We start from the raw sequence: 25563 nt of genomic DNA, 5'->3' as shown, positions 1-25563 counted from the left end.
TATTATTTTCCCCTCACACCCTTCTTTTAAGAGAGAGACATAAAAGAAACAAGAGTCTCCCTCATTCAGGGATGAGTAGGAGGGGAAAAAACCCCAACCAACATTTAAATAGGGAAACTGGCAGTTCTGAATAAACAAACCAAGGCCCACAGTGAAATGATTCTGCACTGCATTTGCCTTTAAAAAGAAAGGAAGGAAGGAAGAAAGAAAGAAAGATCTTCCCCTTTTCCTCCTCCTCCAAACTCAGCTCTGAAGCTAAGAGGGCTGTGCTGCGTGCAGCGTGTTGTAGTTGTAGCACAGTCTGTTCTAAATACACGCAGTATCTGTGATACTGGCACGGCAGGCCTTTAGAATTCCCTCCGGCTGATCTCTTTAAACACAGACAGGAGAGATTTTTTACAACGACCTTGAAACGAGCTGGGAGGGAGGGGGTGGGGGAATCAAGATCTTAAGAGAAAAGCAAAACACAAACATGTATTTGGCTCACAGCATTTTGTAGAACACACGCGTACACATAGCCACATACACACACGTTTCTTGCAGCAAGAAATTTCCAAAGAGTCAACAATAACAGAAAGAGTAAACCCACCACTTGCTGTCCTGGAAAGAAACAAACCCAAACAAAATACATCCTTTGAACGTGTCTCTCAAGTGCAGGAGAGCGTCCTCTCAGTAAAAGTCCAAGGGGAAAAAGAAAACTGCACCCCCCTCCCCCCCAAAAAGGGGGGGGGTTGGGATTCTTCCATACGACCAAAAATTCAAGCTTCTTTCAATAGTATCAGTATTAAAATAACACATCTTCCTTAAAGCGCTTCAGAGATTAGATAGGGGGAAAAACACTCAACACAAAATCCAACCGATGCGGGATCCTACGGTTTACGTAACATCACAAAGTTGCAAAAGGCAAAAATCAGAAGCAAAAATCCGAAAACCATCAAAATACAACCACCCCACATGCCGAGCCACCCCAGCAACAAGGAAAACAAAACAACAAAACCAAACCAGACCGTCCCAAATAAAAATAAAGCAAAGGAACCCACCGAAAACCGCCTGGCAAATATTTTTTCTCGTGGTGCCTAATATTCTAGCTGGAAAGAGCTGTGGTGTTTATTGTTTTTTGTTTTTTGTTTTTCTCTTACTCGCCTCGAACCCTACTACATATAACAGACTTCGCCCAGAGGTTCGAACCTCTCGCTCCCTTTGTGTACTGAGCTCGAGGAGCTGAGTTTATGGGGAAGAGGAGGAATCAGCCCCAGACCCCGGGAAGGCGAAGCGCACTCCCCCTCTTATGTCACCGAATAGCAAATTAGTTCTCAGAATTCCAGAGGCCGAGCTTTGCTACAGCTAAGACGCCGACGTCACAGAGGGGGCGCCCACGTGACGCTGGCGGAGCGGGCCGTACCATCGCCCCGGGCCCGGGGAGGGAGAGCCACCGTCCGGCCCCCCGAGCCTCGGGCCGGCACCTCCAAACCCGGGGCGCCCAGCCCGCGAGGACCCCGAAATCGGCCGGACGGTGGGAGAATACCGCGGCCTCGGGGGCTTTTTACCGGCCGGGGGAGGCAAAAGCCGCGGAGAGCTGACACCGAGTCCTCCCCTGCCGCGTAGCAGTGGTAGAGTCCGCAGCTCAAATTCCGAGAATTGAGCTCTGTTGATTCTTAGAACTGGGGTTCTTAGAAGTGGTGATGCAAGAAGTTTCTAGGAAAGGCCGGACACCAGGTGATTATTGCTGTTGCTGCCGCCGCTGCTGCTGCCGCCGCCGCCGCCGCTGTTGCCGCTGGTGCCGCCGCCGCCGCCGCTGCTCATGATCATTATTTTACCTTTTCATTCTTTTTTTTTCCGCTCTTGCCAAATGCTTTGGCTCCAAGTTTCCTATGTGTATCTATTGATGTAAATGTGTTATGTTTATCTATTGCCGTTGTCAGGTGTTAAAATAAATGCCGAAGAGTAGCCCCACGTCTCTCCCACTCTAGGATGTAGATTTTTTATGTATTTATTATTTTATTCTTGCTGTCTTTGAGTGAACTGGCCGGTTTGGGGAGGCTTTTGCCACCCTCCCTTGTGTTGTTTTGGTTTTCGGAAAGGAGGTGGAGGAGAGGAAGGGGGGGAATTAGGGGGCGGCCGGAGCAGAGAGGACGAGACAGTGCTTGGGGGGTGATTCGGGCCAGTCTGGGGGCTGTCTGGCCCCAGACGGCGGAGAGGACGCGCGCTCGCGCTCTCGCTCTTTCTGCTGCTGCTTGCGTACGGCTTGTGATCTCGCTGGATTCGCGCGGCTGTGTTTTTCCCCTCTCTTCTCGCTTGCAAACCGCCTTCCTTGCTCCCTCGCTCCAGCCTCGCCTTCCCTCCCTCCCTCCTCCTCCTCTCCCTCGCCTCTCCTTCCTTCCCCTCTCCCGTCCTCCTCGGTCACTCCGGGAGGCGAGGAGGGAGGCTGCCCGCTCGCTCGCCCCGCTGGCTCCCTTCCACCGGCCTCGGTCCTCTAGACTCCCTACCTCCGAGCCGAGATTTGGGAGGAAAAATGCAAGCGAACTCCTCGGTGTTTTGCTTTGGTTTTTTTTTTTTTTTTTTTTTTTTGGTTTTTTCATTAACCCAGATGAAGTGTGGGTTCTGCTGTTTCCTTTCAGAGCCATGATCTTCTTAATGAGCTCCGAGTGTTTTGGTGTCCCCTTCCCCTGCGTCTGGGGGGAGGTTTAACTTGCCCGGGGGCGGGGATGTTGAATACTTTGAAAATTATTCTTTCTTGGTTGCAGTCTAGGGAGTCGGGAACCCCCGCGCGCTCCCTCTCCCCATCCTGGGGAGAGAAGCTTGTGGCGGGACGGGGACTTGGGGGGTGGGTGGGAGAGGGGTGCGCGTTTGCACCTGCGGTGCTGTTCGGCGTGCGGGGACTCCGGGAACCTCCGCAGGACGGCCCGGCCAAGCGGGAAGGCGGCGGGATTTCTGCCGGTCGCGGTGTTTGTATTTTGGGCGCTGCGTGACTCGGTGTTAGCTCCCAATGGCTGTTCCCCCGCTTTCCTAAATTTTATTTTTCCCGTGGTGCAAGCTTGGTGAAAACAAACAAAAACTGCGGGCCGGAGAGTAGCCGGCGTCAGGCTTCAGATTCCCGAGGTCTTTGCGCTGGGCGAGGGGAAAAACAAACAGCCCCAGCCCGCGTTCCTACGTGCAAGACCCGGGAGGAGAGAAGGGCACTTTGTGGCCCTGGCTGGGGCATCTGGCGCGGGAGAAGGGGGCGCGGGCGCGAACGGGAGATCTTTGTGAGTGATTTTGCAAAAACGGATTGCGAGGTTGGTTGGATTTGCAACCTGTGGCTCTCCTCGAGGGAGTAAGAATGGGGGAAGGCGGCGGCGGCGGCGGCGGCCCGGGGCGGGAGCGGGTAGGGAGTTGGAGCCTCGGAAATCGGCTGCGCTGGGGAGCCGCGGGAGCGAGGGGCCACCCCGCTGCCGGATGTAGTGACCGTGGTAAATGTCTTAAGAACTGTGGGTTGCGTTGCCTTTGTGATGCCGTGTTATTGGAACTCTGGCCCAAAATGGAACTAGTGTTGCAATAATGAGTTTTAAAAGCTATCCCATGGAAGACAAGTACACAATCTTACAAATTAAAAAAAAAAAAAAAAAAGGCATGAAAAAGACCCTTTTTATATTGTGCACTTTCTCGAAATGTTTGACTTGGTGGTGGGGGTCCTGACAGCTGAGCAGACGAATGACCCCAAACTGGGTGCTCAAAGTCCAGAGCTGTTACTGGGTCCCTGACCTCTTCTGTGAGCTGGCCATCCCCCCCCCCCCCCCAAGAAACTGATTTAATCCTTTATGGATTTTTATTCAATCAGTTTATAGTTTCCAGGAAGAATATCTTGTAATGCTTTACACTTTTTTTTTAATGTAAAGTGAGTCTCAGTAGATGCATTTTTTACTGTCAAAAAAAAAAAAAAAAGTGGGGCAGGAGAGAAGGAACCAGGGAAAGGGCTGTTTAGAAATACAGTTTGTGGCTCTGAGCGATGCCACTGGCTTCCTCTACAGAGACTGCCAGTTTCCCTTTTTCTTTGCAAGGTGTGTGTGGTTTTAATAAATAACTTAAAAAAAAAAAAAAAAAAAGAGGGGGGCCGGCAAGATCCGACAGGAGACAGGTATCTATTTTGCTCACTATTTACTACCAAGAGCCTTTGGCACTGGAACAGAACCTCGTAAATCTGCAGCCCAAGTTGAAGTTCATCTGGCCCTAGTCCACACTCTATTCCTGGAGGTAGCAAACATGAGCTCAAAGGAACGAGGTGAAATCACATTCTCCTTTAAAATATATGTATATTTTAAAGGAGAAAAGATATTTGTCTCTGGGGGAGGAGGAATGGAAGGAGAGTACCAGGAGATGGGCATGCCCTCGCTAAAATGACTGTAGTTGAGTCTTCAGGCCAAAATAGAAACCTGTAGGTGGGAAATAGTCCCCCCTCCCCCCATTTATAAATAGAAGTTTCCAATATCCCATTTGGAAGACATTCCAATACTGCAGGCCCAAGCACTGACTGGTTTTAAGGGTCTGTTGATAGTGACAATAAGGCTAAAAGCTGTTTGTAAAAACCCGGCAACTTGAAGGAGAAGTCAGCTGGAAGTAGGAATTCTCCAATTGGCCATTTCCTCTATGCTCAGTTTTGAAGGATTCTACCCCTTGCTTTCTTGAAAAGACTGTTCCATTTGTATTCTGGGTTTGGTGGACAGGAATGGGACTCTATAAACTATTAAGCTGTCGTTTGCTGAGCCTTAAAGAGTTCCAGTTACTGGTTGAGTAAATGGTAGCCATGACTAGATGTCAAAATTCTTCCTTCCCTCTCTCCTTTGCCGGGTAGCCACACTCACAACCCACTTTGTTGTGAAAAATTTAGATTCAGAGGAGGTAGTGCGACAGCGCCACCCGTCGGTGGGTGAAACTATCTATTATATTTGCAAAAGTCAAATATTTGAAAAATATTGTGAAATGACCTTATGAGGATTTTTTTTTCTTTAGGAAGGGGAGATAAAACTAGCTTTTTTTTTTTTTTTAAGGACTTTGTGGTTGATCTCTCAAAAGGAGGGAGAAAAAGCTGCTTTCCAGCTAGGATGGTGTCATGACAGGCAAAGTAGTTCAAGTGTCTGTGTCTGTGCTCGTGGGGAGGGTTGCCTGGCTGGCTTTAAGTAGGCGAGTTTTCTTGGCGGAGGTAGCCCCCCTTCCTTCTTGGACTTGACCTCTCAGGGCACCCGAATTCTGCTGCCTGTCTGATATTGAGATAAGGAGCAATGTTTTAGTGTAAAAATCCATAGTGACGGGAAGTCCTGTAGTTTTGCTAGCGGTGAAGGTGGTGTATGTGGGGGGTGGGTTGGGGAAGGAGGTTTGTGGATGGACTAGGGCAGTGGTAGGCTGATTTGTAGCGGGGTTTGGAGCCCTCTGGGAGTCAGAGCGGTGTGGCGCGTGTGCCAGTTTCCTGCACTGCGCAACAAGTGGGAAAGCCGACGCAGTGATCCGAGCTAGGGTGCTGTGTTGTGGGAAAGCTGGCCGGTTTCTCTTTGCCCCACTGGAAGCCAGGAACGGCTCCTCCCAACCCTCCCCGCCTCCCACTCCGAGACAACAGCCCCACCAAAAGAGCAACTCGTCCGCACCCCCCCCCCATACCCGGCTTAGCCGAGAGCTGTAAGCCTGTATGGGACCCTCCTGGCCTTGGCCTCCAGGACCCCTTTTCTACGTGGGAATCAGTTCATTCCCAGTTTTTTTTGCTGGTCGACCAGTGTTTGGCAGGAAGCTCTGATACTACCGTTGAGTGCCATTCTGCTTTTTGAAGACAAGTGCACCCTTTCTTTATCTTCCCAACACATTCAGCTTTTCGGGCTGGGAAAATCGACGTATAACACCTGAACGCAGCTCCAGAGACTGCGTTTTGGTTGCTTAGAGGCGTTAGCATTGGGAAGAACGAATTACATCCAGTAAATTAAATGTTTTCCAGCTGTGCCCCATGGAGGCAACCCCCTTCCCCTAATAGCAGCAAAAAAGTGGGGGGGCAGTCGGGTGTGGAAGGCTGTGGTCGCTCGGCGATTTTGGGACGGGCTGAGTCCGCCACCTAGTGGTAGGTCCTGGCTGAGTTCCCCGCCTTGGGCAGTGGACCCACCGCGTCACCTTCGGGTCCTCAAGTATCCCAGCCAGGTGCTGGGACTGACGGGGGGAGGGTACCCTCCAATGAGGGTGACACCCGACATCCAAAGTTCTGGTAAGATGGATGAAAATTAGAAAGCCCCCGGATGCTTGCCCCATCCACAGTTGCTCAACGACGGGCATCTGCCTCCGCTAAGAGAACCAGCGAGTACCCCGTTTTGAAAACACCATCTCCCAGTCGCTGTGGCCTCTCCCCCGGAAAAGTCGATAGTGGAGGGATGCCACAGGGGCTCTAGGACGTATAACTCTTTACCGTTGAGGAAACAGGCCTGCTGAGAGGGATAATGGTGAGTTAGTGACCTAACCGGAACCAGAGTTTTAAAGCTTCTGAATTCCAGGTCAGTGACTTCAAGTCAAAGGCGAGTTGATCCCCGCCCCTTTGAGGCATCTAAGAGAAAGGAGCATAATAAGTCAGAGGGAGCCATGATTTTAACCTCTTAGGTAACCGTTGTTGGAGAGGGTTTCCCAGCCGTCTCCGAGGAATTTGTTGAGAAAGTATGGCCCAAGATGTCCGGTAACAGACACGAAAAGCCTACGGTAGTGCTGAGGGGTGGGTGGTCTCAGATCGTGAGCAAGGGGTGTGCGTGTGTTAGGGCGTGATTAAAGCCCAGTCCCCAGGCTTGCAGAGATGCACCTCGCTGCTCCCGAGGCTCACATTTGGATCCTGAAATAGCTCTCTTCCCCTTCCTTCCAAACTTTGCTTAGTGGCTTGGCGAGACATCAGTTGTGTGTGTGTGTGTGTGTGGCGGGGGGGGGTCCTATGGACAAGCAGAGTGTGATCCACAACAGCTTCTCCGCAAAGTTTTCTTTCTCGGAGCTCAAAACTTAAGATGGCAAAGGCGCGTCCGCGTGCGGGCGGCCCCTAGTGACCTCCGGCGCGCACCCCCGCGGGAGAAGCCGTTGTTGCCACCGCCCCGGTGCGCCGGAGCCGAGTTCTGCCTCTCCCACCGCGGGAGCTGTTGGAGGCCGCGTCGGAGAAACGCGCCTCTGTTCGGGTTGAAACCAATCTGGGGACGTGTTTGAAGAGCGGTCAAGTTTGACTCATCGCTTTCCAAGGACAGTTAGTGCCTTCCATCTTCATTAACGTGAATAAAGACCTTGGCTGCCTTCTGTCCAGATCCGACTTTTAAAGGCATTGTTTGCTTGGGGAGATCATGCCTCTCCCCTCCCCCTCCAACCACTTTTTTTTTTTTTTTGCAAAGGCCGAGCCCGGTCTAGCCAGGATGGCCAAAATATCTTTGCTCGTGGTCTGCTGGCATTGACCGCCGCCCCTTTCTGGAAGGCTGTCGCGAGCTGGACGCCTGGGGAGCGTCCCTTCTGCAGCTCCTCTTCAGATCTGGATGATAAAACACATCCCTCTATTTTATTGCATTTCCTAGAAGCTTGCAGGCTTGCAAGTCTGCTGTTGGCAGGAAGTGTGATAGAAATGAAAGTCAGGACATAATGTCCCTGAACACCTCCTCGGTCACCCAAAGCGACTGCCGAGGCTATCGCGTTATCAAATTCACTTTCATCTACTGTCTTCCTACCCCCTCCCCCCCCCACCCACTCCAACCAAGAGCGCGAGGAGTGTTTCTCCCCTAAAACAGAAACAACTCGGCGGTTTGACCTGCCACCTCCAGATCACCATGGCTAGACCTGAGCCGCTCATTAGCTGAGAAGCAGCGGAGAAAGGGAGCACTCCGGCAGGAGCCCTGATGCGGGTTCTACTGCGTCAGCTCCAGCCTTATTAAAATCCCTTATTAAAAGTCCTTGCTCCCTAAATAGTGCTTTGCACTTCCAGATTCTCCTTTGGATTTCTCAGCGAGTTATTGGAGTTATTAGATTACCAATAATCCAGCACCCGAGCGGGATAGAGAAGGGGGAAGGGCGGAAGGCATTCTCCAAATCCGGAGACTGTGTCTAAACTAGGTCAATGGGAAGGAGGGGCGGGGCGACGCGGAGCTGTCGGTTTTAAGCCTTGATGGAGGGCTCTCTCTAGTGTTAGGCAGCGGTAAAACATCATTCGGTTTGAGCTCCCGGAACCACGGGACTCCTAATTTCCAATAAATGCATTTACTTAATTTTAGCTTCCTTTCCTAGATTCTCACCCCATCCCATATTAAATTTCAGCCTTCGCTTTTACCTTTATCCCACCGGGCGAAGGGATGAGAAAGTGGGACTTGATGAAGCCAAAGAGGCCCAGTCTTTCCTGACCCCGCCTCCACTTGCTGATGTGATGCGCGCCGCAGTGTGACGCTACCCGCCAGTTTTAGGACTGGATTGCGGCCTTACAGGCTGCGTCTTTCGCGCCCCCGCTTCCCCCACTCCCCACCCTCGCCCCCCAAAAGTGCCTCTCGGAGCCGGATACTGAGACCGGTTAGGCGATGGCGCCCTGGGATTATAATTCCGAGGAAGGCCACGCGAGGGCGAGGGGACCTTGGAGCGCGCCCAGGAACGCGCAAGGGTTGGCGCCAAGGCCCCTGCCGAATCCCGACCTTTTCTCCTTGGTTTCGGAGAAATCGGATTCGGAAATTCCGAAATCGGGCCAGGTTCGGCCTGGTAGCTCCTATTCTAAAGACCTGGGGCGGAAACCGAGCTGGGTTCCCCTTCTTGCCAACGTAGGCGGAAGGGGCTTTCGGTTTAGTTTTCCTCCAACTCGTGTGGGGCGTGCTGGTTGGAGACCCCCAGCCCTGGGGACTCCATCTTTTCGACCTTGAGGCCTCGCCTAATCACTCCCTTTAAAACAGGGAGCGCGCGGGGGGTGGGGGGGGGGGAGAAGCACAATGAGAGAGAGAGAAGGAAAAAAAAAAGACACACCAGGCAAACAAACACCGGAATTGGGCAACTTGAAGTCATGAAATAAGCCTGGGATTGGATCCGAAATCCTGGGTTCTGGACCGGCTGTGCCTGACTTTCCCCATTTATAAAACAGTTGTGGGGGAAGGGTTGGACTAGGTGACCTGTAAGAGTCCTGGACCGCGAGCGGACGAGGTATTTAGGGGAAAGTGTACCGTATTCCCCGCGAGCCTCCCCGGGTGCCCCCCACCCTCCCCCCAAGCCGGGTGAATCCCCGGCGGCCCGCGCGGCGCGGGCTGCGATCCTGGCGGCCGTCGGGGCCGGCAGCTTCCTGGAAAGTTACTTCTCGTTGGAGCCGGAGATAGGCAGAGAGTGTTCTGTGAAATCCGCTGAGTTGAGATCGACTAGGTTCCGGGAATGAGAGGGCTGTGCCATTCCCCTCACTGCCCCCTGCCTTGACGGCGTAACAGGGAAAAAAGAAAAAAAAAAAAAAAAAAAAAAAGAACAAGGCACACATAATGTTAGCTACCGAGGTGCACGAAAAGTTTTATTTGAATGGAACCAAATTAAGGGCCGCCACCGGGGTACCGCGGCGCCTGCGGGGGCTTCGAGGTGGACGGGCCGCCGTGCAGGCAGCACGCCCGGGGGTGGGCGGTCCCTGGCAGACAGGTACGGTGATGGGGGTGGTGGGTGAATCGGCGGATCTGCGCGGGCTTGCCCCGGCCGCAGGGCTCGAGTTTGTGCCCTGGTGTGTGAGCAAGAGACGGGGGATGCTTCTGGAGGCGGGAGGGAAAGGATGGGGTCTTTCGTACTGGCTGGCTTCGCTCTTCTCATCTCTTGTCTGTCTCCCTCTCCTTTCTGCTGTCTTCTTTCTCTTTGCCTTTTTTTTTTTTTTCTTGAGGGGGAGTTCCCTCTTTTTTCTTTTTCAAACCCTTTAAAGGATCTGTCTTCTCGAGGTGCTTCATTGAAAATACACAGGGAAAGCGCCTAAAAAGAGAAAGTGTGTGGGGGTGGGAAAGACCACGTTTAACTCTCACTTGGTGGTTATTGCGGCTGGGGCTGGGCTGGGGTCGGGAGAGTCCAGGTCTGGGCCCTTGCAGATGTCAGTTTCTCCTTGACAGCTCTGCGCTCTTGGTTGTTTCTGTAAAACGAGGAATCTTGTGTTTGGCATTGGTGGGATGGCTGAAGCTAGTAGACAGGGTTTGTCCTGGGCTTTGCTTGGACTTAGTTCTGAGATCTTGGGCAAGACTTATCCCCTGGAGCCTCAGTGTCCTCCCAGTAAATGGGGGCTGTTGTAAGGATCAGAGACAATAATGGATGGAAAAGAGCTGAGTGGTCTGTGAAAAACAAACCAAATGCTAGTGGTGCTCCCACACCTGCAAGCATCTAGGGGGTGGCAGCGTTGCCCACATCCACCATAACCCACATACTTACTAGTTTCGGGGGCTCCTAAGACAAAGCTAGCTTAGAAAGGAGTGGACCAAATAAGGACAGGGGCCTTAGTGTCTGTCTGTGCATTGTTTTTGGTCAATCCAGGACTAGAGGTTTACAGTGAAAAGTGCCAGAGTCTAGGGCCTGGCTGATGGTGGACCCAGGGGGATTGTTTTGTTTGTTTGTTTCATTCCGCATCTGGAGTGAGTCATTGCCACTTGTCAAGGTGAAGTGGCAAATCTGGGCTTCCTGTGGTTCCAAAAGTCTGTGACTGGAAATCCACAAGCGAGATGGTGGTTGAAGCTGATTCAAGGGCAGCCTCAGGTATTCCAGAAGTGTTGAGGGATCCCTTCCATGGGGGAGGAGGAGAAGGTTTATAAATAAACCTCACATGTGTCTTCAGCATTTGTTTTCTAAGGAGACTATCATCGCACTTTGGTTAGGACCCATTCAGTATATCTCTGTTTGCCCATCTTGAGTTAGGATGGGGAGAGGAGGAAATAGGTTCTTTGGTCTTTTTCTATCCTCTCCCTTCCCCCATTTCCTTCCCCCACCCCCACTCACTCACATGCACACATTAACCTTGAAGCCGATGAGATTGAGTGACTGGCACTTGGGAACCACAGAGAAATGTCAGAGTGTTTGGTTACAGACTCAAGGAAACCTCTCATTTTAGAGTGCTCATTTGGTAAGACTCAGCAGCCTGGAATGGGGGCAAAGTGTCTGTGTGGGGGAAGGAACTTAAAAATGAGATTCACCCACATCAGGGTGCTGTCTTGCATGTTCTGCAGCACGTAGGCTGATTTGGAAAGGGGACAGGAATTTGAGCCAGAGGACCTAGGGCCGGGTCACTCACCATTTATGTGGCCCAATATGACCTCCCTGGCCTCGGGCCCCTTTACTGGGAAGATAACTCTAAATGGCTACGCTTTAAAGAAAAAGACGGGGGGGGGGGGGGTGGGGGGGTGGGGGGGGGGCGTGTTTCAAATATTGTTTTGTTTTGAGCCTACATGTGATCATAGGTGAGAGTCTTTCACCTATGCTTTAAATTCTTTTGTTTTAGAGACACCCATTTGGAGAGGGTGCATATTTCATAAGTGCTTCTTGGCCAGCTCTCAGCTAAGCCACACAGTTAAATCTTTCCCCAGCAGAGGGAAGCACAAACTTGGACGTTTGTAGCACTGTATCTGGTTTTAGACCCAGGAGGGACAGGAGAGGAAAACTTCAAAAAAGGAGAAAAGGGTAGATACAGCATCTCAGGTTGTATTCTGCAGATTCCTATTTCAGTCTTAAGTGTTTCAGATGGTCAGGAAATACTGCTTGGCTGTTTGTCCTGAGCAAGCCATTTGAACCCAAGTCTCAGTTTCGTCATCAGTGAAATAGGGATAAAGACATTGACCCTGTTGGCCTTGTGGAATTATTCTAAGCCTTGAAAGATACTATTTTAGCAGGTTTTGAAAAGTATCCAGAGTTTTTAAGCCCCTGAAGGATCATTCTCATAAATATTGAATCACTTTTATTTTTTTTCTTTCCCATAAACTCAAGGGCCTTTGGATGACATACATTTTTTACTTTGAGAGAGGAAATAAATGTGTATGTGTATATGTAATTAATGTATGAAATTGTATTCCCAGTACTCAGGGTAAAAATATTATTATCGCATCGCTTCGGGTGCCTGTTGTTTCTGTAAGAGCCGAGCTGGAAGAAACGTTTGCTAGCTTGTGGTAAAACTGCACCAGCTGGCAGGCTGCAGCTATCAAAGTAAAACTAAATATGCGTGTCCTAAAATAAGACTATAGTGGACAATCTTACATTCATTAAATCAATTTCTGTTTGCTTCTTCTCTTCCCTGCAGGTTTTAAGCAAAATTTTGGACTGTGACTCAAGACATTGGGTAAGTAAATTGAATTATATGCTTTACAGTTTTGTGGACAAACTGTTTTTTGTTTTGTTTTTTAAATTTGCCAGTGCATGTGTTTCTGTGAATGGTGCCACTTTTCATTAGAAGAGATAAAGGAGAGCCGGTTGCCTGTCCATCACCCCCAGCCCCACCCCTTTGCTCCTGCGTTCGACTGTCTTAACACTGCTGTGTGATCACTCGTTCCCTTACTCGTCACGTTAATTTAGCCGCCTACTGTGCACCAGCAACGTACTATGTGCTCGAGATACGTTCAGACAATTCTGAAGCCTAGCAGAGGAGAGACAGATGGTGGCTGGGATGATGAAATGAGATACTGATGAGAATAGCTACAATTTTGGAGAATCTACTGTGGACCAGGCACGTATCTCTAAGTTTTACAACCACATAGGAATTACTACTCCCATTTTGGGAAACCGAAGCCCAGAAACTGTAAAACAACCTGCTGCGAGTCACACAGCCTGCACAAGTATGGCCCATGTGCTAACCTTCAAAGCATACTTTCTCTCCCCGTCACACATTCGCTGTCTCTCAAGGCTGGCAGCGTGTTTGGTTTGTGGAAAAAACAGTCAACAAACATTCATTCCCTTCCTCTTTCCCCTATAGGGTTTTCAGTTAACAAGTCGGTTAAAGATTATTATCTAGTTGTATAGACATGAAGAGTAATGCCCAGAGATGGGCTGTGAACTGTTCAAAAGCCAACACAAGGGAGTGGGCTGAGCCACCTGCTCTCACACTCCTGGTAAGAAGGAAACAGGTTCTGAAGGACTAACAGGATTTTGACCTTCTTTCAGGTGAAGAAAAAAATGGCCTCGCCGGCTGATAGCTGTATCCAGTTCACCCGCCACGCGAGTGATGTTCTTCTCAACCTTAATCGCCTCCGGAGCCGTGACATCTTGACTGATGTTGTCATAGTTGTGAGCCGGGAGCAATTTAGAGCCCATAAGACGGTCCTCATGGCCTGCAGGTGAGGGGTCTGGAAGCAGAAGGAGGATGATGGATGTAAGGGGAGCGATGGTGCTCGCTGCCAGTGTGGAGCGTGGGGGCCTCTTGCTGTGTTTGGGATCACGTCTCGTTTGTCTCCAGACCTCCAGCACGTGGCCTGGCAGAGTGGGTTTCCAGGAAGCAAATGAATGAACACACTTTTAGAAAAGAAAGCGTTTCCATTCTGTGGGGATGGGGGAGAAGAAATCATATACTGTCTCCAGAAGAGATGTGTTTGGGGCAGACATGGAGAGTAACTTCAGTGAACCAGTGAAGAAATGAAAAGCAAAAGCAAGTTTTAAAATATTTTAAGCAAGTTAATTTGAGATCTTTTGCTCTTTTTTTCCTGTGACTGTATTTATTTATACCATGACTATATTTCTATGGGTGTTTCAGAGCATATGTAATTTGGTGAAAGTTAGCTGGCTAATTCTTCATATTTGTCAAGTATTTCAAGTGTTCAGAGCAATTTATGTTACATCACTTCCCTGGATCTCCATACTGGCCTGTGTTATGGGTGGCACGATTAGGTCCATTTTATAGATGATAAAATGAAGACATTCATAGGTGAACTGACATAGAGCCAGGGAGCTCGATTGCTAGTAGAGGACTTATTCAACATCTACAGCAAGCACCTTTTTTTTTTTTTTAAATGGTGGACAGATTTTTAGAGAGATAAAAATAATAGTTAACACTAACTGGATGCTTACTGTGTGACAGGTATCGATCTGTCCCCTTTACGTTTCATTCTTGCCACAACCCTATAAGGGAGACACTGTTGTTCCTGCTTTGCAGATAAGGAGACCAAGGTGCAGAGAGGGGAAGTCACTTACGCAAGGTTGCATAGCAACTTACTGGGTGACGTCTAGCTCACTTCCAGCAACATGCTCAGAAAGAGTAGAATCCAGATGACAGTCCAGAATTCTGGCCTCTCACTGAGTGCTCTTCCCTCTACCAGACATCATGGTACCTGGAGGCATGGCTTGACGTTGACTTGGCTCTCCTAGGAGTATTGACCTTGTGATAGTCTATGGACTTATAGAAAATCAGTAAACTGTAGATGTAGGTATCATTTTATTTGTCATCAATACCCAATTTGCTTCTAAAAAGAATACACTAAGATTTTTAAAATAAGGATGTGATGGAACAAGAAAGGAAATGCTTATCCCAAAGATATAGACTAAAAATAGTTACTGCAAATGAGTGCTAAATTTAGCTCTGGTAATCTGTGCAGGTAAGACCAAAAGAATACAGGTTCTGTGACTCTGAGAAAAATCACTTGACCTCTTTGATCTTAGTTCCCCCATTTGTAAAGGGAGAGAAGGATAGAATCTATCCTGCAAGGGTGTGAGGAACACAGGATAGTGTATGTAAAGTGTGTGATGACTCTTGGCATTTAGTAAACTATCCATAATTGGCAGCTATTATTAATTGCCATGGAAGTTCTGGAGCTAGATCCAGGGGAGAGGGACTGAGCATCCATGCTGACTGTGAGTGATGACAGTTTCTATGTGTCTGATATAGTGAGACATTTCTGTGTTTTGCAGTGGGCTGTTCTACAGCATCTTCACAGACCAGTTGAAATGTAACCTCAGTGTGATCAATCTGGATCCTGAGATCAACCCAGAGGGGTTCTGCATCCTCTTGGACTTCATGTACACATCTCGGCTCAACCTGCGGGAGGGCAACATCATGGCCGTGATGGCCACAGCTATGTACCTGCAGATGGAGCATGTTGTGGACACTTGCCGGAAGTTCATCAAGGCCAGGTGAGCTGCCCCCCAGATGGAAGCCTTGGAGATGGAAGGGATCAGAAAGGATCAGAGAGCATTGATAATGCGTGCACACAGGAAAAAGAATCCTCTGTGATACACCACAATCTACCTTTCTACTGCTTTTGCACACACCTGCTATCCAGATATGCCGTGTGCATCCCCACTTCTTGCTTCCTTCCATTCACTTGATAGGCCCATCCTGCAAGACCACGCCTGGATGCCAGCTTTTTCATAGATGTTTGTGCGGTTATCACTTTGCTCTTTCCTCTGCTCTTTAGCTGCGTCTCAAAGCCTTCTGCCTGTCTTTTAGACCTTGCTTCTGTTTTCACTATTTGCATACATGTTTTAGTTCTCCTTTAGGCTTCCATTATAACTATTTACATATGCTTCCTAGTTCCCCCACCAGACTGTGGGCTGCTTTAGTCATCTTTTATGTCACCCCTGCTCCTACTAGAGAGAACATTTATTGAATTAAATTGGGTCCACTGGGTCTAACCCCCTGCCTGATGGCTGGTAAGACATGGCCATCATTGAAGGATGAGGAACCTGAGACCTGAAGAAGTGAAGAGCTTTGCTAAGTGGAACAGAGACTCAGGCCTTGACTCTGTAGAACCATTTGATTCAGCTGCTCCAGGGTGATCTCATCCCTTCTCAGACAGAAAGGTTTCCAGCCTCTGTTTGAACTTCTCCAGAAGCCGGGAACTCATTGTTCCTAGAGCCATGCAGTTCTCCCTTGGACAGTTTGAAAGCCCTTCTTTATGGCGAGTTGAAATCCGGCTCCCTTCAGTTTCACTCCTTGGTTCTAGCTCTGTTAACTGCGATCAGACTGAGCTGGCCTTTTTTTCCGCCCACACAATGTCCCTTCAAGTATACGCAGCTTGAGCTCTTTGTCTCCTGTGGGTGATAATGGTGGCAAGATCATCACTGCCGTCATTTACGATGCTTTCTTGGGGTCAGGCCTTGTGCTTGGAGTGTTCAGTGACTTGCTCCAGGTCACAGAGCTACGAAGCGGCACAGTGGGGACTGGAAACCAGGTCTGGCTGCTGCAGAGCAAGGGCTTCCTACACTGGCCCGTGCTGCCTGTTCTCCAAAGTAAACTTCCCCGCGACTCCAGGCAGCATGTAGGGCGAGTCCCTTCTTCACAGGGCACCAGTTTGACAATGAGCCTCCAAACATGTGGCACCAGCATCGTATAAATTCTTCCCTCCCTGAAGCTCAGTTTCTATGTGTGTAAAACTGGAGACACTGATGCCTGACCTACATCCCTTCTGTAGGGATGAAATGAGATAAGGACTCTGAAAGCTTTACATTCTGTAACATTCGAATAATTATAGATTCATGCCTATACATAACGTATGGGACTTAAACATACAAAATCACATCTAAAAAGGCACTGATTGTGTGGGTAACTCACTTCCCTTCTCTGGGCTTCATTTCCCCAGCTGTGGGCTCGATTGCTAGACTTTTAGCGGAACTGCCTTGTAACTACAAGTGTTTCCCTACCCCAAGGCCACATCGCCTGCATCTAGCTGACCTAAGTGCAAATGTGGTTTCCTAGACCAGTGTCACTTGGAAGGTTCTGATCTGGAGCCCGGGATCGTCTCTCTTTTTCCTCCTGCAGTGAAGCAGAGATGGTTCCTGCCATTAAGCCTCCCCGTGAAGACTTCCTGAACAGCCGGATGCTGATGCCCCAAGACATCATGGCCTATCGGGGCCGCGAGGTGGTGGAGAACAGCCTGCCCCTGAGGAACGCCCCTGGCTGTGAGAGCAGGGCCTTCGCCCCCAGCCTGTACAACGGCCTGTCCACACCGCCAGCCTCGTACCCCATGTACGGCCACCTTCCGGTCAGCAGCTTCCTCTTCTCCGACGAGGAGCTGCGGGATGCCCGGATGCCTGTGGCCAACCCCTTCCCCAAGGAGCGGACCCTCCCCTGCGACAGCGCCAGGCCAGTCCCCAGCGAGTACAGTCGGCCGGCCATGGAGATTTCCCCCAGCGTGTGCCACAGCAGCATCTACTCGCCCAAGGAGGCAGCCCCGGAGGAAGCGCGGAGTGACGTGCACTACAGTGTGGCCGAGGGCCCCAAGCCTGCTGCCCCCTCGGCCCGGGGCGGCCCGTACTTCCCCTGTGACAAGGCCAGCAAGGAGGAAGAGAGGCCCTCCTCGGAGGACGAGATTGCCCTGCACTTTGAGCCCCCCAGTGCGCCCCTGAACCGGAAGGGTCTGGTTAGCCCGCAGAGCCCGCAGAAGTCTGACTGCCAGCCCAATTCGCCCACGGAGTCCTGCAGCAGCAAGAACGCCTGCATCCTTCAGACCTCTGGGTCCCCTCCGGCCAAGAGCCCCACCGACCCCAAAGCCTGCAACTGGAAGAAGTACAAGTTCATCGTGCTCAACAGCCTCAACCAGAACGCCAAACCAGAGGGGCCCGAGCCGGCTGAGCTCGGCCGCCTTTCCCCTCGAGCCTATACTGCCCCGCCGGCCTGCCAGCCGCCCATGGAGCCCGAGACCCTTGACCTCCAGTCCCCAACGAAGCTCAGCACCAACGGGGAGGACTCCACCATCCCACAGGCCAGCCGGCTCAATAACATTGTCAACAGGTGATTTCAGAGGCGGTCAGACCTGGGGTCGGGGCTTCCCTGGGCAGGGTTCCGGGGTGACTTCTGGTGGATGCAGGGGATGTGTTCGTTTCTTGCCTGTAATGCTGAGCATGTTAGAGGTATGGGAATTGGCCTCAGGAAGGAAGGACCTTACGCTTCAGTATATTTTCACAGAGAGAGAGAAGTCCCCTCCGTGGTAGACGAGCATTCCGAGAATCCCAGGCTCCTGTGGTCTCTGTGGCAGGGGGAGCCCTCTTACTTGCCTTGGACTGAGGGAGGCGGTGGGCTGCAGCACTGAGGGGAGGAAACGGGGCCCGGGAGTGGGGTTTGGGCTCAGCATGGCCCCCATCAGTGATGTCAGTGCGTCTCAGTGGCCGTGGATCCCAGTAAGTAACTCTGGGCTGCGCTGAGCACAGGGAGGCGTGCTCTGCCCTGCTGCAGCGGCTGAGGCCTTTCTTCCTGCCCGCAGGTCCCTCACCGGCTCCCCCCGCAGCAGCAGCGAGAGCCACTCGCCGCTCTACCTGCACCCCCCCAAGTGCACGTCCTGCGGCTCGCAGTCCCCGCAGCACGCGGAGATGTGTCTCCACGCGGCCGGCCCCACGTTCCCCGAGGAGCTGGGGGAGACCCAGTCTGAGTACTCGGATTCCAGCTGTGGTGAGTCCCTCCCCTCCCTCCCCGGGCCACTGCCTCCGCTCCACGGGGGCTTGTGTTTCCATTCTGTGTACGCTGTTGTCACTGATTGGGAGAAGCCCCTGATTGGAAGTCCATTGGCTTTTAAATCACTAGCCCGTACTCCCACTCTTGACCTCACAGAGAACTAGGCTGACCAAAGCAAGGGACGGAGGATTTGAGTGAACCTGGAGGCATACAGAAGGACCACACAGCCCTTTCAGCTTCCCTCCAGCAAAAGTAGCTGTGGGGCTGGCTAGAACTATCTCCCGGAGCCTTCTCAGGCCCTCTGAACCCAAACTGATTGGTGTGCATGTTGGTTCACCCTGCTAGGCTGTACGTTCTAGAAGGAGAAGCATCCGGCCTTATTTATGCCTGCATTTCCCATCGGGCCTAGTGAGTCTAGCATACAGTAGGCACTCAGTTGTGTTAGCTGAGTTCGATTCATTGAACTGATTATTACGTTGGTGTTTCTGGATAGTCTGTGAGTGGCCCTCCCAGTTTGTACCTCTTCCTCCAGCTCTGGCTGTAGCAGGATAGCACAGTTATACCTCTTCAGGGGTAAACCACCATGATACGTCATTTCCAAAGCGTTGAAACAGAAGGAAGAAAATTGGTTACTTACACTGAGAGGCTTGGCCCAGGGTCATGGACCGATAGTTAGGAGAGCAGGGACTGTCCCCTCCTGGCACCCTGGCCATTTGCCTTTGCTCTGCGCTCCGGTTCCTTCTCTCTGGGCCTGTGTTTCTACTTCCACCATCATCGTTGGTCTCCCTGTCTCAGCAGTGTTTGGGAGACGTGAAGTCCAGATAGGTGCAAGGGTGACCATGGTCATCGTTCATTCCTCCTTCGATGACCTCAAAGTGTCTTTGACTTTGATTCATATCTTACATTCCTATGATGCTTTGTGCTACACAGTATGCTCCTGTGAGGTAGGCAGGATGGGGATTTATTATCCTGATTTTGGAGACAGGGACACAGGCAGAGGCTCTCTCACCCGAGGGCTGGTGTGTGTGAATGTAAATAGAACTATGACCTGATAAAGCATGTCCGTGCGCCGAGCTCTCGAGAGATGGAGGTGCCCTTCTGAGCCTTCCTCAAGCTGGCGCAGGCCACGTAGGTACCTGTGGGTTTGCGTTTCCCTTCTATACCTTAATGTTCACATCTGTCTCCTTTCTCCTCCGTGATCAAAACTCTAAACATTAAGAAAAAGAGAATCCCCACAGGCCCTGTGCTCTGGGCTCCCGTGAACGTTGGGCAGACTGGGTGCCGGGGGCCCGGTGTGGCCCTGGGGGTACCTCCGGAGGAGAGCGGCCGGAGAGCCCTACCTCCCTTCCTCGAGGTGCTGACACTGGTGTCTCCTCCCACCCTCCGACAGAGAATGGGGCCTTCTTCTGCAATGAGTGTGACTGCCGCTTTTCTGAGGAGGCCTCCCTCAAGAGGCACACGCTACAGACCCACAGTGACAAACCCTACAAGTGTGACCGCTGCCAGGCCTCCTTCCGCTACAAAGGCAACCTCGCCAGCCACAAGACCGTCCATACGGGTATGGCCCTGTACCGCCCCCCACCCCGCAGGCTCACCAGCGTTCCCCAGGGGCAGAACGGGGAAAGGATTTAGAGAAAGCAGTGAGGGCCTTGGTGCCCAGTGGGGTGAGGCAGGGGGCGGGTGCTGTCCTGGCCCGAGTGCGGGCCTAGCCCTGTCACGCCTTTGCTTAGTGACCCTGCCACTCCTTGCATCCTCTGTCTTTCCTCTGAGATGCTCTGTCTTGCTTCTCCACCTTTGCCGGGATCAGAAGTGTTAATCCTACTGTACAGGGGAAGAAGCCTAGGCTGAGAGAGGCAAAGTCGATTCGATTTTTATAAACCAGAAAAACATTGAAGGCCTCTTGATTCCCTCTAAGGGCTTATTCCTTATCGACTCACATTCCTTTACCAGGTAGCGTCTAATAACCTGATTGTTGTCCAAAGTTGACTCTCTGCTGGTATTTTAAGTGGGTGTGTTATCCCAGAAACTTTCCATGAAGGAAGCCTCGGCCCTTCTATGAGTTTCTTCTGTCTGAGCATCTACTCAACTTGGGCCCCACCTCTCTTGCAAATGGAATCCAGCTGTAGTTGCCACAAGCCGAAAAGCATGTTTGTTCTCAGAGAGAGAAACTAGAGCGGCCTGATTGTATCTCTCTGCGGAGTGTGTTGATGACTGAATCAGTCTTACCCAAGGGAAGAGCTAGAAGAGCCTTCCCAGGTCATCTAAATTCACCCTTCGGGTTCCAGAGAAGGAAACTGAGGCCCAGAGAAGGAGAGTGGCTTGTCGACGTCCTACAGTTAGATAATCCTGATGACAACGCTGATTCCTGGAACCTCGCTCCCTCATGTCTCATGTTTCCCCTCCCCCATGTCACCACCTGCTTCTTGACCCTGGTCTCGCTAGAGGTGTGCCAGTGCGTGTGTGAGAGAGGGGTGGCAGGCAGGGGTGGCAGGCCCATGACATCTCTCTCTGACACCTTCCAAGGGAAAGAAAGCCAAAGTGGCCCTAGGAGGGGTCGCTTGCTTTAAAATCCAGGGCCCAGGGGCTGTGGAGACCTCCGCTGAGTGTGGCTCTCCTTTTCCCCTTCTCTCCATAACAGGTGAGAAACCCTACCGTTGTAACATCTGCGGGGCCCAGTTCAACCGGCCAGCCAACCTGAAAACCCACACCCGAATTCACTCTGGAGAGAAGCCCTACAAATGCGAAACATGCGGAGCCAGATTTGTCCAGGTGAGCAGGGGGCGTGGCGAAGGGACCCCAGCCCTGGGCGCCGCGGAGAGGCTGCGGGGGGTCTGCAGCCCACCCCGACAGAGCCTCTCAGTTTGCTCTTTGCTCCCCTGTGCAGGTGGCCCACCTCCGCGCCCATGTGCTCATCCACACCGGCGAGAAGCCCTATCCCTGTGAAATCTGTGGCACCCGTTTCCGGCACCTTCAGACGCTCAAGAGCCACCTGCGGATCCACACGGGAGAGAAACCTTACCATGTACGTCAGCCTCTCACGGCTGTTGGCTAACCTGGGGGAGCGTGGGGAGCTGGGGGGCTGGGGCCACAGGACCGTTTGCTCCAGTCTCAGGCACACAGTGGGTGACCACGGAACGCTGTTGGTCCTAAGACCTGGATTTAGGCCTGATTTTCAAAGACAACCAGCTTGACCTTGGCCTGAGTTTTTGTTTGCCCATCTTTAAAGTGGGGGTATGAGGCTAGGTGATCCGGGCCTTAGCAGAGAGGTGTGGATTGAGGATACATAGATATTGGAGCCATTCATTCATTCCACAAACACTTATTGAGTGCTTCCAACATGCCCCTAAACTGAGCTAGATGTCTACTTCAGAGGAGCTAAGGTATTTGAGAAGGAGCAGTCACAGACTAGGAGGAGAACCAGAAGAATGCAGTGATATAAGGGAAGAAAACAGAGAAAAGTCAATTGCAGGTGACCAGCCGCGAGAGGCGGTCATCGGGCCATTGGAATCACAGGGTTCTAGGGCAGGGTCTCAGCCAACTATGGCTTGTGGGCTCATTTTTGGAATTCCATGAGCTAAGAATGGTTTTTATACTTTTAAATGGCTAAAACAAAATCAACAATAATATTTTGTGATATACAAGTTATATAAAATTTAAATTTCAATATCCATAAATAACTCCTGGCTGAGTTGGCACACAGCCAGGCTCACTTGTCTACGTATGTCTCTGGCTGCTTTCACGCTCCAATGCAAAGCTGAGTAGTTGTGTCAGAGCATGTCAGGCCCACAAAGTGTAAAATATTTACCATCTGGCTCTTTACAGAAACAGTTTGCCGATCTCTGCTGTAAAGGGGAAAGACACTGGCCAGGTAGCTGAGATATCTGGGCTCTTATTCTGATTTTGACAGTGACCATTTTTAGGGCCGTGGGCAAACCCTGACCCTCTCACTGGGCCACAGTCTCCGTTCTCCATGAAATGCTGCAGATGAACAATTTTCAAACTGTGCTCTTTCAGTCACTGAGGCTCTGCAGCCCCATAGGGCAGGACTGGAAGGAGACAGTAGCAGCCTCTTTCTCTTTCCAGTTTCCATTTAATTTGAAAAAAGAGTCCCATGGTTTACAAGTGTGGAAACTACTTTCCATACTTGGGAGGCCGGCTTTGCCGAGTTTGTGGCATCGCTCTAGGCAGTGGTGGGCACAAGGATGAATGAATGAATGGTTACCCCGTATCGCCAGTGTTAACCTGAAAAGGTGGTTATTGTCATTCACTTGTTTATCAATCCTTGAATGAATATCTTCTTATTTGCTTTTGTTCTTGGGCAAATTAATTACCTTCTCAGCACCTTAATTTCCTGTAAAACGAGCCTGATCATAGCACCTACCTCATGGAGTTGTATTAAATGAATGCATTCCCTGAAGTGGTCAGAACAGTGCTTGGCCCAGGGTAAGAGTCCAAAACCTATCTGCTGTTACACTTATTTGCTGGACGTTTAGATGCAGAGGATGTTATAGTTAAAAGTGACCTTCAGAGTATATTGACTCAGTCCCTTACAGAAGGGAAACCAAGGCTCGGAGAGAAATGCCACACTCAGGACGCACTGCCGTGGCTGGCCCAGATATGAGGGGCCTTGTCTCCCAAGACTGGGGCTCTTTCTACTCGCCGCCTGCCCATTTTATTTTCTCATTCTTCTAAACTTATTTCCATTTTTATTTTAAAACATATTCTCTATGTGAACATATTTTATGACACTTTTATTAGAGAATAGTTTTAGATGTATAGAAAAGTCGCAAAGACAGTGTGGCGACTTCCCATATGCACCCAGTTTCCCCTGTTGTTAACGTCTTCTTCCTAGGATACAGTCGTCACAAGTAATGAACCCGTACTGGTATGTTATTATTAACTACTAAATAAATCCATACGTTATGTGGATTTTCTTCATTTTTACCTAAAATGTCATTTTTCTGTTCCAGGAGGGTGTCAGTTTACCCCATTATATTTAGTGATCCGTTTTACGTTTAAGGAACTTTCCCATTAAAACGGTTAGCATCCGTTCACTGAATCAAAGCAAGAAACAGCTCTCCTCGCTAATGCTTTGTTAGCTGATCTGAGGTGTATACACTAAGTTAAAGGAATATAACTGCATTTTTAAAGCATCTCCTAGATTTCCAGAATTTTCATGAATTCAGACTGTTCTAATCCATTTGTCCAGATATGTTCAGATTTATTGCATAATTGTCTGAGAGATATGTTCTCTTAGGAACTGGGACGATTATGAAGTTTAGTAAGACGTGGTCACCACCCTCAAAGGATTCCCTACCTGAGAAGGAAGCTAGTGCGTGGGATGGCAAGGCTACCTGGCGTTAAGTGGCAAGACTAGAAATCTTACAGAGGTCAAAGGAAAGAGGGATTATTTTCATCCTAGAAGGATTCAGGAAAGCCTTAAATATTAGGGGAGTTTGCCTCTGAACTGCGTTTTTGCTTTAGACTTGAACTTGTGAAGCTAAAGCAGGGAAATGCATCTCAAGCAGGGGGAGAGCATGCCCAGCACTTTGGAAAGCAGGGAAGGGACGTTTGCACACAGCTTACTTGTCCCTTCGCAGAAGCCAGCATTCATGTGGGTTCTCAACCTGGCCTTCCAGGGGGAGAAGCTGCCCATCCCTGGAAGGGAGAATCTCCTTCTCAAGGTCCTTGAGTAATGACACGTTGTTTCCTGAGTTGATGCCTGACCGTCTGCCTCTGGTTCTCCTCTAGTGCGAGAAGTGTAACCTGCATTTCCGTCACAAAAGCCAGCTGCGTCTTCACTTGCGCCAGAAGCACGGCGCCATCACCAACACCAAGGTGCAGTACCGCGTGTCCGCCACTGACCTGCCCCCGGAGCTCCCCAAAGCCTGCTGAAGCATGGAGTGTTGATGCTTTCCATTGGAGCCCCTTCTCAGAATCTACCCAAAGGATACTGTAACACTTTACAATGTTCATCCCATGATGTAGTGCCTCTTTCATCCACTAGTGCGAATCATAGCTGGGGGGGAGGGGGTGGGGGGAGGGGCGGGGGGAGGGGAGTCAAGGCAGCTTCCCTTCCCCCACGGCCGTAAAACATTAAGAAAATAATAATGCTTCTTCTCCTATGTGTAAGGCGAACCATGTCAGCAAAAAGCAAAATTTTCATTTTATATATCGAAGCTGGGGGAGTATGCAAAAGTTCTGACTTGACTTAGTCTGCAAAATGAGGAATGTATATGTTTTGTGGGATCAGATGTTTCTTTTGTATGTAAATGTGCATTCTTTTAAAAGAAGAGACTTCGGTATGTTATCAAAGAGAGGGCTTTAATTTTTTTAACCAAAGGTGAAGGAATATATGGCAGAGTTGTAAATATATAAATATATATATATATAAAATAAATATATATAAACCTAAAAAAGATATATTAAAAATATAAAACTGTGTTAAAGGCTCGATTTTGTATCTGCAGGCAGACACGGATCTGAGAATCTTTATTGAGAAAGCACTTAAGAGAATATTTTAAGTATTGCATCTGTATAAGTAAGAAAATATTTTGTCTAAAATGCCTCAGTGTATTTGTATTTTTTTGCAAGTGAAGGTTTACAATTTACAAAGTGTGTATTAAAAAAAAAAAGAACAAAAAAAGCTGCGGAAGGAAAAATGTGTAGTTTTGTTCTAGTTTTCGGTTTGTATATACCTGTACAACGTGTCCTACGGTGCCTTTTTTCATGGAAGTTTTCAACGGGGGACGACTGCGCCATCCCTTTTGGAAGTGTAGGCAGACACAGGGACTTGGAGTTGTCACTAACTAAGCTCTCTTTGGGAATGTTTGTCTCATCCCATTCTGCGTCATGCTTGTGTTATAACTACTCCGGAGACAGGGTTTGGCTGTGTCTAAACTGCATTACCGCGTTGTAAAATATAGCTGTACAAATACAAGAATAAAACGTTGAAAAGTCAAGTCGGTTTGTTCTGGGGGTTTTCTCCTTGTGCCGGAATTGAGACTTGAATGAGTCTGTTTCTCCAGCCCTTCACCTGGCGGGAAGTGCTCACGGAGGGCAGCTGCTGCTGGCTGGGGCTGCTCGAAAAGGCCTGGGCTGGGGCTTGCTTCTCGTGGCTGGGCAGGGACCCACCTTCGGCTCCTGGCAACAGATGCACCACCGACTCCAGATTCTGGTCATGAAGTGCCCAGGTGGGGGGTTTTGGATGTACCTCTCGCCTCTGTCTCTGGCAGGTTCCCTCCTCTTCCTGGTTTTCTCGTTTG

The 25563-nt window shown here is 50.2% G+C and overlaps 1 protein-coding gene across 5 annotated transcripts; it reads left to right on the top strand.

Moving 5' to 3' along the window:
* Nucleotides 1-1669: 1669 nt before the first annotated feature.
* BCL6 (BCL6 transcription repressor) lies at nucleotides 1670-25260 on the top strand. Of its 5 annotated transcripts, XM_057738158.1 has the most exons (11): nucleotides 2813-3449; nucleotides 9881-11059; nucleotides 12227-12265; nucleotides 13084-13256; nucleotides 14821-15042; nucleotides 16670-17641; nucleotides 18111-18295; nucleotides 19689-19856; nucleotides 20937-21067; nucleotides 21183-21320; nucleotides 24050-25260. In XM_057738158.1, exons 4-11 carry the CDS (start codon nucleotides 13096-13098, stop codon nucleotides 24191-24193), a joined length of 2121 nt encoding a protein of 706 aa, XP_057594141.1. In that variant the 5' UTR covers nucleotides 2813-3449; nucleotides 9881-11059; nucleotides 12227-12265; nucleotides 13084-13095; the 3' UTR covers nucleotides 24194-25260. The 5 variants fall into 5 exon arrangements, with proteins under 5 accessions (XP_057594143.1, XP_057594141.1, XP_057594142.1 ...); XM_057738160.1 differs by lacking the exons at nucleotides 2813-3449; nucleotides 9881-11059 and adding an exon at nucleotides 1670-1716; XM_057738159.1 differs by lacking the exon at nucleotides 2813-3449 and having other exon boundaries at nucleotides 6896-10695.
* Nucleotides 25261-25563: the final 303 nt, after the last annotated feature.

This window comes from Hippopotamus amphibius, chromosome 6 (assembly GCF_030028045.1).
Source record: "Hippopotamus amphibius kiboko isolate mHipAmp2 chromosome 6, mHipAmp2.hap2, whole genome shotgun sequence".
Lineage (NCBI taxonomy): Eukaryota > Metazoa > Chordata > Mammalia > Artiodactyla > Hippopotamidae > Hippopotamus > Hippopotamus amphibius.
Note: the sequence above shows the minus strand (reverse complement) of the source record. Positions and strands in the feature narration are given on the sequence as shown.